The sequence below is a fragment of the Rhinolophus sinicus genome, linkage group LG02 (assembly GCF_036562045.2).
Source record: "Rhinolophus sinicus isolate RSC01 linkage group LG02, ASM3656204v1, whole genome shotgun sequence".
Taxonomy (NCBI): domain Eukaryota; kingdom Metazoa; phylum Chordata; class Mammalia; order Chiroptera; family Rhinolophidae; genus Rhinolophus; species Rhinolophus sinicus.
In genome coordinates, this window is record NC_133752.1 from 159,242,492 (window position 1) to 159,257,085 (window position 14,594).

Genomic DNA, 14,594 nt, shown 5'->3' on the forward strand with positions numbered 1-14,594 from the left:
AAGCTCTACATACATTACACAAGTTTAATCTCTAGAACTGTTTCCACATCTGAAATCAAGGTGATAGCACCCCTATTTCCCTAAGGATCAACTGAAAGACAAGACACAAACATACAAAATGGTTCACAAATTTTTTCTAGAAAACCTTACAGGCAGCAAAGCATGGCTTTAGTGTTCAAATTCTAGCCATTTGCCACCTGGATTACTTGGAGCAAGTCACCTACCTTCAAAGGAAAAGGGAGATGTAATGCTACCTCAGTGAATTGTGAGAATCTAATAGAAGAAAGTCATAAAATTTTCATACGGTATAAGCTGTACTATTGTTCCAAAGTAGATTTACATGTTAAATCTATAGTTTAAACCTTTTTCTGCGAGTAAAGTTAGGAAGAATTCATTTATTGATAACCTTTAATGTCATTTCATACCAGCAGTTTTATTTACATAGGAAGAACATACAGGTATCCATTATAAATGTCATAGATCACCTCCACATTTCAGAGCTTCTCTCAGTTTGGGCCAACAGAGAAAGGTTTGCTCTTTCCATATCTTTCTTGCCTTTTTGTCCTTGTACAAGGTGTATATAGTACTAGAAAGTGCATTACCGTAGCATGTCTTTAAAGATAACATTGTTAATTAGAAATCTGGAGAAAGGTGTATTATAAGGTTTCTTTCTTTTCCCTTAAAATTCAAATTCAAAAAGCTAGAATGGTAGTCATCTGATCTGTCTGAAACAAGTAAGCCATGGATGGCTCTAATTTCAAAACTGAGGTTTAATGATGGCAGGTGATTTTTAAGTGTGCTAACAAACGGTTTGGTAGTATGTATTCTATCAAGATGGCCCTACTAACCAATTGAAAGTAGTAGTTCCATATCATGAGACAGAATCTGTTTTTTTTCTATGGGATTAGTTGCCAAACTTGTTGTTTCTTAATAAATGGGTACCATAAGCTAAAATTAACATACATTCATATTGCCAATAGTGCTTCAATAAATGTCACAATTTTTAAAAAATTTCAATATCTGTAATATATTACATAATTTATTTATTATCTGTTAGAGATAGAGCCAGATGCCTTAAGGATTTTGACCCTTTCACCTGGGGGATTTTAATAAAATGTATGTATGTTCTAAACCTCACCCCCAAGCCCTGAATGCAGTTCAGTAGTCTATAAGCTATTAGGTGTGTGTGTCCAGGTGGTTTTTTTTCAAATAATAAGGCTCCACCAGCATTTTCACATCTCTATTATAATGTATTTTGCTGGTATGAAGCAAAAGTAACTATTGTCAACTAAAACTCGTAGAGAAAAGATACACTTCTGTGATCAGCGCAGTATTTGGTTTTAAGTCCCACCTCCAAGTGTATCTTGGAGTGTGGTGTAAGTGGCCCAATTTGAAAATGTATATGAATTACTACTATTACATTTGGAAACCAAGGGGCATTTACTGGAACCTCTAAAAACTAAAAGGAACTGGTCATTACCAAGTCTTAGATGGTTGTTTCTAATACAGGAAAATGTAATTCATGCTTCCAGGTAAGAATCAAAGCTATTTTAATTTTCAGTGCACTAGAGCCACGTGGACCCAGAAGGGGAAGGGCTGTAGCCACACATTACGTACACCGCATCCTTATCATTGTCACAGATCCTCTTGTGCATCCAGCTTTCTTACTAACACATCAGAGATTGCAGAGAAGCTCCATAAAGCTAAATGGAAGGACAGGTGGAATGCAGTGACTATGCGAAGAACATGTCAGCCCACAGGAGTTCATACAGTGCATGCATCAGTCGTATGAAATGCTGTCTCGGTGCGCTCTTCCTGAAGGACTATGGCGGCAGCTGTAAGACTACTAACAGATCACACAGGTCATCTTATCCACAGGCAAACTGCTTTACAACTAAAACACTAACATTTCCTTAAGCTCATATGAAACTGTCACAAGACAGACTTGATGTATTTTATATATACTGGGAAACTTTAGAAACATCCATTTATTTGGATTAAATGTGTGATTTGTTCTGTAATCAGAGTATAATTTCAGTTTATAGCCAGTCTTCACATGAGCATATTCATACCATTGTAATACCCTGCAGTTCATAAATAAAAAGCTACTCAAGTAGGCAGTAACTAGCAAGTTGAGTCAACAAAGTCTCAGTATTACATAGTTCTCTTCACCAAAGATGAGTCTCTCGGATTTCAGCAATAATTTGACCTGCTCCTTGTAATGCCTGCATTAAAGATACAAATTATAAATGTTTATTAAGTTATATCAAGTAATCTGAATTAAGCAGAGTAATCTTTCTATATGTACCGTGTTCCCCTGAAAGTAAGACCTAGCCAGACAGTCAGCTCTAATGCGTCTTTTGGAGCAAAAATTAATATAAGACCTGGTCTTATTTTACTGTAATATAAGACCCGGTCTTATATAAGACGGGGTCTTACATTAATTTTTGCTCCAAAAGACGCATTAGAGCTGAGTGTCCAGCTAGGTCTTATTTTTGGGGAAACAAGGGTAGTCAATTTATATTAAGCGGTATTTTCTCTGGAATTTCAATCTAATCAAATACCAAGAAAAAAAAATTAGCCATCATATGAAGACTATATATGTAGACAAGGATCAGGATGCATTTTAAACAACAGATGTTTATATGAATGTTTATATCTACAAAGCAAGTGTGTAAGTCAAAAAAAAAAAAAAAGAAACCACAATAATACCTTTAGCATATCAGCTGCTTCTTTTCTACGCTGTGCCATGTCCTCAGATTCAGTCAGAAGATCATCCAATAATGATGATTTATACAGCTGTCCTACTAACTCACTCTGAAGAGTATCTTTCACATGATTAACCAAAAAATGCATTACTGCCTTTGGCACACTATAAAACAAAACAATGAGATGATCCATTTGATTTAGAATAAAGGCCTAAATTTAAAAAAAAATACATGTATTTTCAAAACATTACAAAATCGTCTAGCAGTATTATAGCCGATTTATATTCCATAGTACTAACCTGTCTTGAATATTCTTTCTGACAATAAGAAAGTATGATTTGATGAGTCGTTCAATAACCTCACAATCTCGCTGTTCACGGGCAGATAATTTTCGTGCAACAGGAACCGGCTAAATAGTGTGAGGGGGAGAAAAGAATATTACTTTTGTGCAATTTTGTAATAGTAACATTTAGCATTCAGAGATCAGTAAGTCTTTGAGACTTCTAGTTCCTTTTGTCTTTTGAAGTGTTTTCCTCGTAACCGGTTATCTTACTAGTTCCCACCAGATTCTCCCGGCTTACCACATCCAGCAAGTTCACAGCATGGCCTTTCTGTGGGCTGGCTGGCATCACTGGAATTGGCTTTGATTTTTCCTCAGCTAGTAACTCCTCAGCTTTGGAAGTTTTCAGCATTCCTCGCCAGTTGCCTGTTGTTGGTTCTTGAACAGCATCTCCAACCCCACCCCCTCCAGATGCAACCTGAAAGAAACAGATGTTCCAAAACCTATACCAACCATATCAAATCTGACACTAACTAAACAAAGTTCATTTTCTTTGACAGTAGTCAAGAAGAACACACATCCAGTACCCAGCTGGAGTTTAATCTATTCCGATGGATAAGAACGTCAGAAAGAGGTAGGGTGGCAAGTTTAACTGGAACTCTGAGTTATGTAAAGAGGTTCCGTTGTAAAATGTTTGCTAGGCCTCCGCCAATATTATTTCCGTTTTTCTAACTCCGCTAACACTAGATTGTGGCAAAGTGTAAGCTGCCCTTAAAAATAAGACTGCTTATTAAAAGCACAAGGAAAAACAGAACTGCCATTCAGCTTAATTTCTTCAGAGTAACCTTAAACACTGTTGAACTATAATCTCTCCAAAAGTTCTGTGAACTCATATCTCCAAAACTTACGAGTTTAAATATAAAGTGACCTGAGAAATAGTCAACAAAATATCATAAAACAGAAACTCTTTAATAAAAGAAACAAGAATTTACCCACAAGTCTCTCTTAGGTTGATAGTGACTTTAAGCTGCCTGAAATATGGAATGTGACATAAACACAACATAAGTTCCTTCAATGTCTACACTCTTGAGTAAGGATCTGCTGAAAGAAATCTGCTACCATTAATTAGAACTGCTTTTGCAACTCTTTTTCCTAGGATATCTGTTAGTGTTGATTTCTAAAGAAAAATAAATGTTCAGGATAATGGGGAAAACAGTAATTCATCAACATTTAAGGTCTTACAATCTGAAATGGAGATGACATCCAAAATTTATAGATAGAAATAAATCTGTCATATATATATTTAACAGGAGAGTGTTATGGTAACTGTTTAAAAATGTCAGTTTTCATTATCATTCTCATTGAATCAAAACATTTGTCTATATTTGTCTCTAATATGTTAGTTAAGATGAGTTTTGTCTAAATACTATAGGCATGGGGGCAGCCGGTTAGCTCAGTTGGTTAGAGCGCGGTGCTCTTAACCAGGTTACTGGTTCTATCCCCACATGGGCCAGTGTGAACTGCGCCCTCCACAACTAGATTCATACAACTACTTGACTTGGAGCTGATGGATCCTGGAAGAACACTTAAATAAAAGTTTTTAAAAAATAAATAAATACTACAGGCAGTATGTTTAGATTTATCAAATAAAATCTTAAAGAAAATAAGCAAATTCAGGGTGATGCCATGAGTGAAATAACACTTAAGCAAATGCTTTAGACAGTTCTCTTGAGGTCTGAGCATAGTGGGCTGAGAGAAGATAAGACATGTATCAGCTTTTGCTTGAGGTTCAGAACCTTAAATCTGGACAGTAAGGAAAGGAGCAAAATGGAGGTAAAACCAGAAATAAGAATGGGTCTTAATAATTTACAGACTCTTAATTTCCCCTAAAAATGTTGAGAATTGACAACAGTCTCAAAGTCTCACAGTTCCCTATTTGTTTTAATGAGCTATTGAGGCACATGTTAAGCTACATATACGGGAAGACAAATACAAGCTGAAGAGAAGCATAAGAAAGAAGTGTGAGAGGATTATCTATTAGTATTACACCTCGGAACTTTTAATGAGGAAATGTCCAGAAGTACAATTTCCATCTCAGGAATCTTAATTCCCTACCAAAATATTAAATTCAAAACTATTCTTGAAGGTAACAGAAAACAGTGGGAAAGCCTGTGATTGTTATCATTTAAAACAATGTTAAAACTAGAACTAATGCCATCTTAGAAGGGTTAGACAGATAAGAAACATTAAAAACATAACACAGACAACGAGATAAATGCCACTGTACAGACAGGTTCTTCACTAGTTTTCAAAGTGTTTCAGTTAGAACCAAAGGTACCAACATTGCCATTCTGAAGCAAGAGACTCACATTTTTAGTTTCTCTTCTGCTGTCCTGAATTAACTGTTAAAAGATATGTTAAAACATGCAGTTTAACAAGCAAAATTTCAGTATCAGTAGCTTGAAATTCAAAAAGTGCAGGATAATTTCCTCTTTAACTTCTTTTTCTCTGTGCATCTTCTATATCGCAAGCAAAAGCATGTTGACAATATTCTATGAAATATACATCCTTACATATATAACATTTCTATTAGACTAAAATGATCTGACCTTAGCACAGTCGCCCATATTAATATTAAGCTTAGTGTATTGTTTCCAGATGATATTTGCACCACAACTAGGCATGCATGCTTAGATTAAGAATCAGAACAGACCTTGCCATCAGCCTCAGCAGAAGCAGCAGGGGAAGGCTCCTGGGAGGCAGGTGCCAAAGCACTTGGAACTTTAGAAGACTAAAGGCAAAAAATGCAGGGGGGAAAAAAAAATCAAGGATGCCAAAAATGCATTCAGAAATGTTCTATAAATGTGAATTTTTCTCCTCTCTTCTGTCACCTTTGTTAAAGGCTTTCTTCAGATGAATACCTAAGAAAAATCCAAATCCAAAAACTTCACTTTTATTTTTGGAAATTTGGTAGATTTTGCTGGTAAAAAATTCAAGGCAGTAGATTTTTGTACACACAAACAGTTTAATATGTGCAACTATTACAGGTATTAACCTGTTAATGTGCATATTGTCTTCCCTCTTCAAAAAAACCTTGTTATAATAAAGTCATTAATCATTTCAACTAATTTTACAAAGTTGATAAAGTTGCTGTGATTTTCTTAAAAAATAAAGCTTGATGCTTAAAATCTACCTTTAAGCATTTATTCTAATGTATTAAAAATACTGTTATCTTTAAATTACTCAATGCCTGTTTTTAAATTGCATACCTTTACTCAATGAAATAGTTCCAATGGAATATTATAGGAGGAAAAAGAAAAAATTGCTCCTAAGACTAAGTAGTATCTTCAGGCTTACCAATCCATCTTTGTATATGGGAATGTGCTTTAAAAACATTTTTTTACCTTGTCTCGTGATACAGCTGAAGGTAATTCTCTTGCTAGCCTGTTTCTCCTTTGTTCCTGTAAAACACAACCAAGCAAAACAAAAGTGATTATCAAAGCATTGAGATACAAGCCTACTAAAAAACGTTCAGCCTAAATGAAAAGTGTGGAATAACTTACAGTATATATCCTCTCACTGTTGGGACTCATGTCATAATTATATTTTAAAACAAACAAGAAATCATTTAACCCAGTGCTTCTCAATCTTTTTTCTGCCCCAACACACCTGAGGGATACAATACAACGTCAGTAACAGTGGCTCCCCTATACCAGGCGTTCTCAAATGAGGGGCAATGGACTGACATCTCTGCCTTTCCCATTAAGGTAAAAACCACTAATTTTGTATAAAAGTCTTCAGCATGCTATGTAGAATTTGAAGTGCACAGATCACAGAAAACTAAACAAAGCCTTTAAAAATCACTCCAACCTGCACAACTTTGTGTTAAATTCACACAATTCCCACCCACAAAACCTTACCTTTTAGAAATACCTATGGTGGAGGTTATTCTGAAAGAATGTTCCATTTTCTTTATCCTAAGCTATCTCCAGGAAATAAACGTAGTGTTGAAAACTGGTAGTCCATTCTATAACCTGGCTAATTTAACAGACTGATCATCTGCCCACTCTTCTAATTTGCAAATATTATCAAAGTAACTCTAAAGCAACTGATCAAGTCAAATCAACAGGTACTGAACACCTACTGTATGTCAAGCACCATAACAGGTACAAGACTCGAAAAGACAGAAGGATGTAGGTGTTAATATGGTTCTCTCACACGCAACATCAAATACAATGGAAAAGCATTTAGGTTAAATACAATTAAAATTGTTCGTAAATAGAAAGCATTTCATGAGCACGCTCAAACTTTCCAAAAGTTGTAAGTTAACAAAGCTTCACAATGTTTCATGGTTAATAAAATTTTGACTGAAATTTGGCCCATTTTCATTTTTTCATGGGAGGTGATCCAGTGATTAAAAATAACAGCAGATAAAAACATGGATTTTAACTATATTCAGAATAAAAAGTTAAAATGTATGTTTTGAAGGGGGACACAAAGTAAGAGACGGGGGACTCCGAAGACCAGAAATTCTCATCCTCGTCTGTTCCCACCAGCTACCGGCCTTAGCTCGCCTGGAGTCCAGCAGTCCTGGCTTCTCTGCACAGGCCGTCAACTCTTTCTAAGCATTGGTTTCCCAATCTGTTAACATTACCTACCCTCACAGGATTGTTGTATTAAATGAGAATCCGCATAAGGTTTTTCAGCACAGAGTCATTAAAACCAGGACATACTCGTCTATAGAAAAATACTGATCTGAAATCATATCATAAATGTCGTTGTCAGTAATTACAAAAACTGTTCCAGACACCAGTTTTCCATGAAGTTGGTTTCAATGTCACAAGAACTAAATCCTTATCCTAAGAATGTCTACATGATAATTCACATAACTATTACCTAGTTTGCAGGTGTTTTAAATTAAGTGCCTTACTCTTGTGCATTTTAGAATTTTTTCTGACAATAGGAGTCACCTCAGCTACGTAGCTAACAAACAGTTCCTTGTACCTGTTAAAGAGAAGGTGCTTGTTTCCTCCAACAGTGCCCAACAACATAAGCACTAAAGTAACAGCTGTTATCATCTGTGGGCCTCAGGTTCCTCATCTGTTAGTTTAGCCAAAGGGTTGAAGTCAATAACCCATGGTCCCTTCCAGTTCCCAAATTCTGTTTTTATAATATTCTTTCCATCCATATGCATAAGAGGAAATGTGATAGAGAAGGGGACTCTGAGGTCTTACTGTATTAAGGGGCAGCAGAAAATTTTACTGTTCTTGGATAAAAGTGGCAGAGGAAAAAACTAGCATGCAGATAAATTGTTATATCCACCAGCTTTGGCTCCGTCTGTGATCTTATGCAACTTCCAACATTAACCTCAAATGGAAGAAAAATCTATGAAATGCAGCCACCCCCAATAGTGGTAAAAGGAGTACTCTTCTTTTCCAAATTTACTATAATTTGGGTTATTTTTGGAATGCTTCCTTCACAGACTTCAGAGACAAATGAAAACAATTTAAAACATTTGTTTTACACACTCCAACCTGAATAAACTGCAACAGTTACTGAAATGGAGCCAGGCAGTTCTTCAACACTAAATCAGTGAATCCCAGATTCTCTGAATCAGTTCCATAAGCAGAAAATGAGAATAATGCCTCCAGATTGTTTTGAAAACGAAACATGAGAAAACAAAATAATGCCCTTGGCATACTTCCTAGTGTATAAGACAATAATATGCTGCACGCATGTTTAATTATTACCCTTTGTTTAATACATTTGATTTAACTAAGTTACAGCAGATTCTTCTCTCTCTCAAAAAAGGTAATTCAAATTGTACTTACCTCTATGTTATTGTTCATTAGCCCACAAGCATCAGCAAAGTCTGGATGTTTGGTGTTGATATAAGCCAATTCAATTGCCACTAAGTTATGGACCTAGAAAATAAAATTAGGCTATATACAAAAATACATCAACCTAGTTTTAGTTTAGGAAACTATATATATCTTATGAAATAGAAAATTCTAAACGACAGCATAGGAAAACTGATGCCTAAATAAATATTTGGTAATTATACCCAAAGTGATAAATCATGCCAAATAGTAATTTGCTCTATCTTCCGAATTATTTCTTTTTCAGTATCTCACATTACATTTCTAAGGGGGGGAAATGACATTAAGGTAGTTGGTAGTATTTTGTTAGATTCTCATAAGGTAGGTAACTTTCCCCCCTATGTTCCAAGGCTTTGTGCAACTTTGGTATTAAAATTTCAGATCATCCACTATTCCATGTCAAAATTTTAGGTCACTTTCAACAATAAGAACACATTTCATAATCAGATATAAAGATGTTAATTTTATTTAGGTAAAAGATACATTTAAAAACCTGAGGTAATGATCAACTAACCTTAATTATGAAGCACCTAGTTTAAATATTATATGTGGTTCAAAATCCTAATGAAAGTAATCAAAAAGGAAAGTTAAAAATTTATCCGAGAAAGATTAAAATAAATTCATTTGTCTTGTCCTGACAAATCTCAGGTATCAGAACAGCATTAAAAGGTCAAGAACCAGGTGAAAAGGATCTTATTCAAATGAATCCCAATGCTTTTGTGGTATCAGTGTCTACCCACTGATCAGGCTATGTTCTTACTCTTCTCAGTCTGGGGGCTATGCGTGCTAGGGAAACCAAGCAGCAGCACTTACATTCTCTATTTCCATGGTTTGTACTCTTAGTAAACCTCCATTGGGACTCACCATCCTGAGCGAAGGACCCAAATGCACTTTTAGTAACCAGAAAGGAAAAAAACAAAAACAAAACAAAAACCACCCAACCAACAATTAGGCATAAGGGCAATTTCAAATGCCTATGATTCTGCGAATTTCAGGACTTTTATTTTTAAGGATAGCAGCAACCCATAAAATAGGAGCACGCAATCATGATATTAAAGTATTAGGTAATCAAACAAGCAAACCGTAGAAGTGGTCAAATTATCCTGATGTACCATCAGTTAAAATTAGAGCTTGCTATAAAGGCTCAGTTTACTGGGGCTAAAGATAAAAATAACTTTCCATTAGCTCAGCGGTAGTACACAATAGAGCAAAGCTATTCACAACCCTCAACAATAACTCCATTCTCATGAAAACCATTCTCATGTGGCTGCAGGCTAACAATGATTAAAATATGAAGAAAAATATACTTTGAATCAGAATTACTGAAGTTTTCTTTGAAATAAGACTGAAACTCACTTTTTCTTTCCAAAACACGGGAAACCTTTTGCCCAATCTCTAATTATAATGCTGTACAAAAAATTGTTTATTAATAGTGATTAACATGATGATTTGTGAAATAACAGCTCACCATTTCATTTGTAACTGGCAACCGTTTACGAAGAAGACAAGTCACTACTTCAACTATGGCATCATGAAGTTTAGGAAACCGCAACAACTCCTATATGTGATAGAAGAAGAAAAATGTAACAGTCTATTTTGCTTAAAGGAAAATTAAATAACCATTGAAATACTGAATTAGATTTGGAAGCTATCCATTTAAGTATACTATTTCAAATCACTTTTAGACAATGGAACTGCAGTTTTTAACTTTTAGCCCACCTTACACATTTCTTCTCACTCCATGAAATGCCACCACATGTCTTTTACTATTTAATATGAAACCTGTTAACATTTCTCAGTTACCTGTGTACTGTAATTGCTACAATGCTGAATGATCCTCTGCATTTCCTCATGAACCAGTTCCACACAACGGAGGCTGGGCTCTTCCAGGCGTTTGATCTGCCGCTTGACGAGTAACTCAAATGAAACTTCAGGGACAAACAGAGCTGGACGAGGACCCTAAAAAAATTTTTGAGCTCTTAGCTAATATATAATTTTAGTTCTTCCCAAAAATGAAGTCACATTTTCGCATTTTTCATGAAAAGTGCTTCCTAATTTCCAGTGTGAGAGCAAAGTAACAATCTGTACAATATGAGTTAAAAAATAATAAAGGTTTAACCTCATGTCAAAAATATTCTGAGTTAAGCATACTCACAGTAGCATTTCTAATGGCCGTCAAAATATCAATAGTGTTAAGGCCACCTAGTGGGTCAACAGATTCTAGCGTTCGCCCAAAAGTCTCATGGAAAATATAACAGATTCTAGCACCACCGCATCTGAAAGGCAATGAAGTACATGGTTTCTGGTATTACTGAAAGGGAAAGAAGCTACAAGTTAGAAGTCTTTCTATGAGCTTTAAGCTTGTCTCATTTTCTGAGTACATCTCAGATAAACAATTACATTTACACCATTGTTATTTCCATGTTTCCTCAACTCCATTTTGAACAAGTTTCTAAGTTTCTTTTTTTAAATGGAAAGGAGTCATTTGCATGTATAATTAGTAAAATCTGAATAAATTCTGTGGATTGTACCAATGTCCAATTTCTCATTTTGTTACTGTACTACAGTTACGCAAGACGGCAACATTGTGTGAGACACGGTGAAGGGTGAACAGGACCTCCCTATACATTCATGTGCAACTTCCTGGAAGCCTATAATTATTTCAAAATGAAAGATTTTTTTTTTCAAAGTGAAAGTTTAGAGAAATGGACATTCTTATATATTGCTAATAGTAAACAATACAATCTATTAATAGTACAGAAATAAGAGACTGAGGATGCTATATCCTTTGATCTAGTAATTCCATTTCTAGGAATTTATCCTAAGGGTTTACTTGGATACATGCCCCAAAGATAGTCCGTTACAACATTGTTCATATTTGTGTATAACTGAAAATAACTTATCAATTGTATGGGACTGGTTCAACAAATTATATCTAAAAAATAAAACACTATGTACATTTTAAGATTGATAATACAAATGTATATAATTGTTTGTGACATATTAAAGAAATTATTCCAAAAGAGCATGTATAGCATCTGATTTTGAAAGATGTAACACAGACATATTGATGCTTTATAAATGCAAAGAAAAATGTCCAGGTTACTGCCAGAGTTACCAGGGATTATTCCTGGATGATGAAATTAAGAGTAATTTTGTTCTTATGCTTTATTCTTTTTTCTTATCTATATTTTCTTATTTTTTTCAAGAACAATTATACTGTTATATTAAAGAACAAGCATTTTCTAAAAAAATTAAAATTAAAATTAATTTAAAAAGACAAGCATTTTCAAAGTTAAATTATGAAATATTCTTAAATGCTTATCAATTAAAGTCTTGTAAAAAAAAAAAAAAAAACCTGAAATTTTCACAATGCTTTACATAGTTTATAGTGTTTTTACACATATATCAGATATCATTCTATCATTTCTACAAAATGATATTCCTGTTTTACAGGTAATAAAATCACGATCAGATGATCTTGGAAGATCTTGTTCCCGTAACAAAAGATAAAGTAACCTATCAATCCAAGCAACCAAATGGATAGAGAAATTTCTTACTTACAGCTCTGAAGTTTCAATATATTTTGCAGTGCCTTCAATAGTGTTACAATATTCTGTGGCAAATTTGGTAATAAGCTGGAGTAAAGTAGCACTTTTATCATCCACAGGTTCACCATAGCTATTTAGAAGAGACTGGTATTGAGCAGCTAGAACATTTATTCTGGTTTTCAACTCCGGTAAGCAGTCTCTGATGTGATGCATCAGTAACCTAACAAAGGTTATACAGGAAGGATTTTAGAGTAAAATTGTGCATTTTGAAGATCCAAACAGGTCAAATTTTAAAAATGAAAATAACGGGGAAACCAGCCAAATAATTTGTCCTGGCAAGAAATGATGCAATCTTAGACTAGAGGTAAATACTTAAGTCTGAAAAATAATGACAGGAAGGAAACTGTCTTGGTCAATGCTCTTTAAATTTGCCTTCACCCATCAAACTGTAGCAATTGCTAGAGAATCTTTCAAACGTAAATTGAAAAAATTATTTTAAATTATTGTAATTACCTCAAAGTAAGTAAGCTACTCAATCCAATTTTACCTACATGATTTTGGTTCCTGACTTATCTTTTACAATGGGCACTCAGCATAATGAAAATCTTATGATCCAAGTCCATCAGCTTTTTAGTTATTTAGGGAATAAGACAAAAGTAAGAGAAAACAGTTTTTACTTCAGTCATTTATAAATTACCTAGAAAGGTCTTCCAGTCCCTCTCCCATCAGTGGATATTCAGAATTCAAGATACATAGCTTAAATCATTTTTATGAATAGGAACAGAAGACATGCTAAATTAAGATAGATTGTATGGAAATTATAAACTTTAATTCAGTGCCTAAAATACAAAGTAGAAATGAAGTCATCTGCTATCTAATTCTGTCATCAAAAGTAAATTGACTGTCAAGAATTTCATAACTAAAACCTTTTAAAATTCACGTTTAGCATTCCTAGACTACATGATTTAATGCCAACCACCCCAATAAAAATAGACAATCTACATTACAAGAACCTACTGTACAAGAAAGAAAAAGGAAAAGTGAAGTTATACATGAAAGAACATTATGAAAATGTAAGGAGCAAAAGTGAAAAGTTATTGGCAAGCCAAAAACATCTCATTTTCCAAGAGGTAAAAAGTGTTACCTGTTTAGAGTCCTAGCAAGATACTTTGTTCCATTTCTATTAGCCAGAGATGGGTATTTCTTTTGAAGAAAACCATATTCATCACGGATTGAATCAGTTACACTCTTCTTATTATTAATATCTAGCTGACTCCTAAGGATGAAAAATTTTTGAAAATGTTCAGCCGAAGTCAACTGTGGTCCTCAGTGTACCTTTGATGATGATGGTGATGATGGTGATGATAATGATGATAGCAGCACCAGGCAATGTGTTCATAATGCCTGACACGGATTGTTTAATTCTCACAATAATTCTGTATGATAGGTATTATCCCATTTTACAACAAAGGAATGGAAGCCCAGGGAGATTAACCAACTTACCAAAGGTCACATATTAAGTAGTTCAGCCAAGATTCAAACTATAAGACTTATAAGTAAAGCCTAAATAGTTTAGGCCTCATCATTAACATTACCATACCATCAAAACAGTACTCTTTACGGACCAGGGATAGACAGGTGAAAAAATGTGTCTCTTAACTCTATTTTTATCCACGGACAGGCCACTAATTTCTACCAGAATAATTAAGTTAACTCGAAGATTAGTCATCTACAAATACAACAAACAGTTTTATACAACCTCCTTCCCTGGAAAGAGAAATAGTGGGAATTTAAAAAGCAAGTTGGAGTCAGGGTGAGGTGGAAGGACACATGAACAGAAGTAGACAACTGTAATGGATCTTTAGATATCACGTAGTAAAAACATTTTCATGGTAAAAGGTCTGAGATCCAAAGATGTTAGGTGTCATGTAAACCCACATGATATCTAGTATGTGGACAAAATCGGACTAGAACCCAGATCTCATAATTTCAGTGCTTCCTACTTTACAAATGTTTTGGACTAGAGGGATCTTCATGTGAATCTGGCTCTGCTTTCACCAGCCATGTGACTTTGGTAAATGTGGGAGTTGGGTTTTCTGATTATAAAATTGACATCAATACCTACCTCACAGGGATGTTGTAAGGGTTCAGAGAGATACCATTTGCCAAATGCTCA

General features: G+C 34.7%; 1 protein-coding gene across 8 annotated transcripts in view; it reads right to left on the reverse strand.

Annotated features, from left to right (window-relative positions):
- Positions 1-390: 390 nt before the first annotated feature.
- Positions 391-14,594, reverse strand: part of DNM1L (dynamin 1 like) — a 41,319-nt gene continuing 27,115 nt past the window's right edge. For 2 of the 8 annotated variants that reach the window (XM_019736605.2, XM_019736587.2), the window contains 13 exons: positions 13,563-13,694; positions 12,432-12,638; positions 11,023-11,143; positions 10,671-10,826; positions 10,336-10,425; positions 8,820-8,912; positions 6,393-6,449; positions 5,702-5,779; positions 5,358-5,390; positions 3,290-3,466; positions 3,008-3,117; positions 2,713-2,872; positions 391-2,225 (listed from right to left, as the gene is read on the reverse strand). In XM_019736605.2, coding sequence (XP_019592164.1) covers positions 2,169-2,225; positions 2,713-2,872; positions 3,008-3,117; positions 3,290-3,466; positions 5,358-5,390; positions 5,702-5,779; positions 6,393-6,449; positions 8,820-8,912; positions 10,336-10,425; positions 10,671-10,826; positions 11,023-11,143; positions 12,432-12,638; positions 13,563-13,694 — 1,471 coding nt within the window. In that variant the 3' untranslated portion in view covers positions 391-2,168. The remainder of the gene's footprint in view (positions 2,226-2,712; positions 2,873-3,007; positions 3,118-3,289; positions 3,467-5,357; positions 5,391-5,701; positions 5,780-6,392; positions 6,450-8,819; positions 8,913-10,335; positions 10,426-10,670; positions 10,827-11,022; positions 11,144-12,431; positions 12,639-13,562; positions 13,695-14,594) is intronic. The other 6 variants (XM_019736612.2, XM_019736597.2, XM_019736626.2 and 3 more) reach the window with 4 other exon arrangements.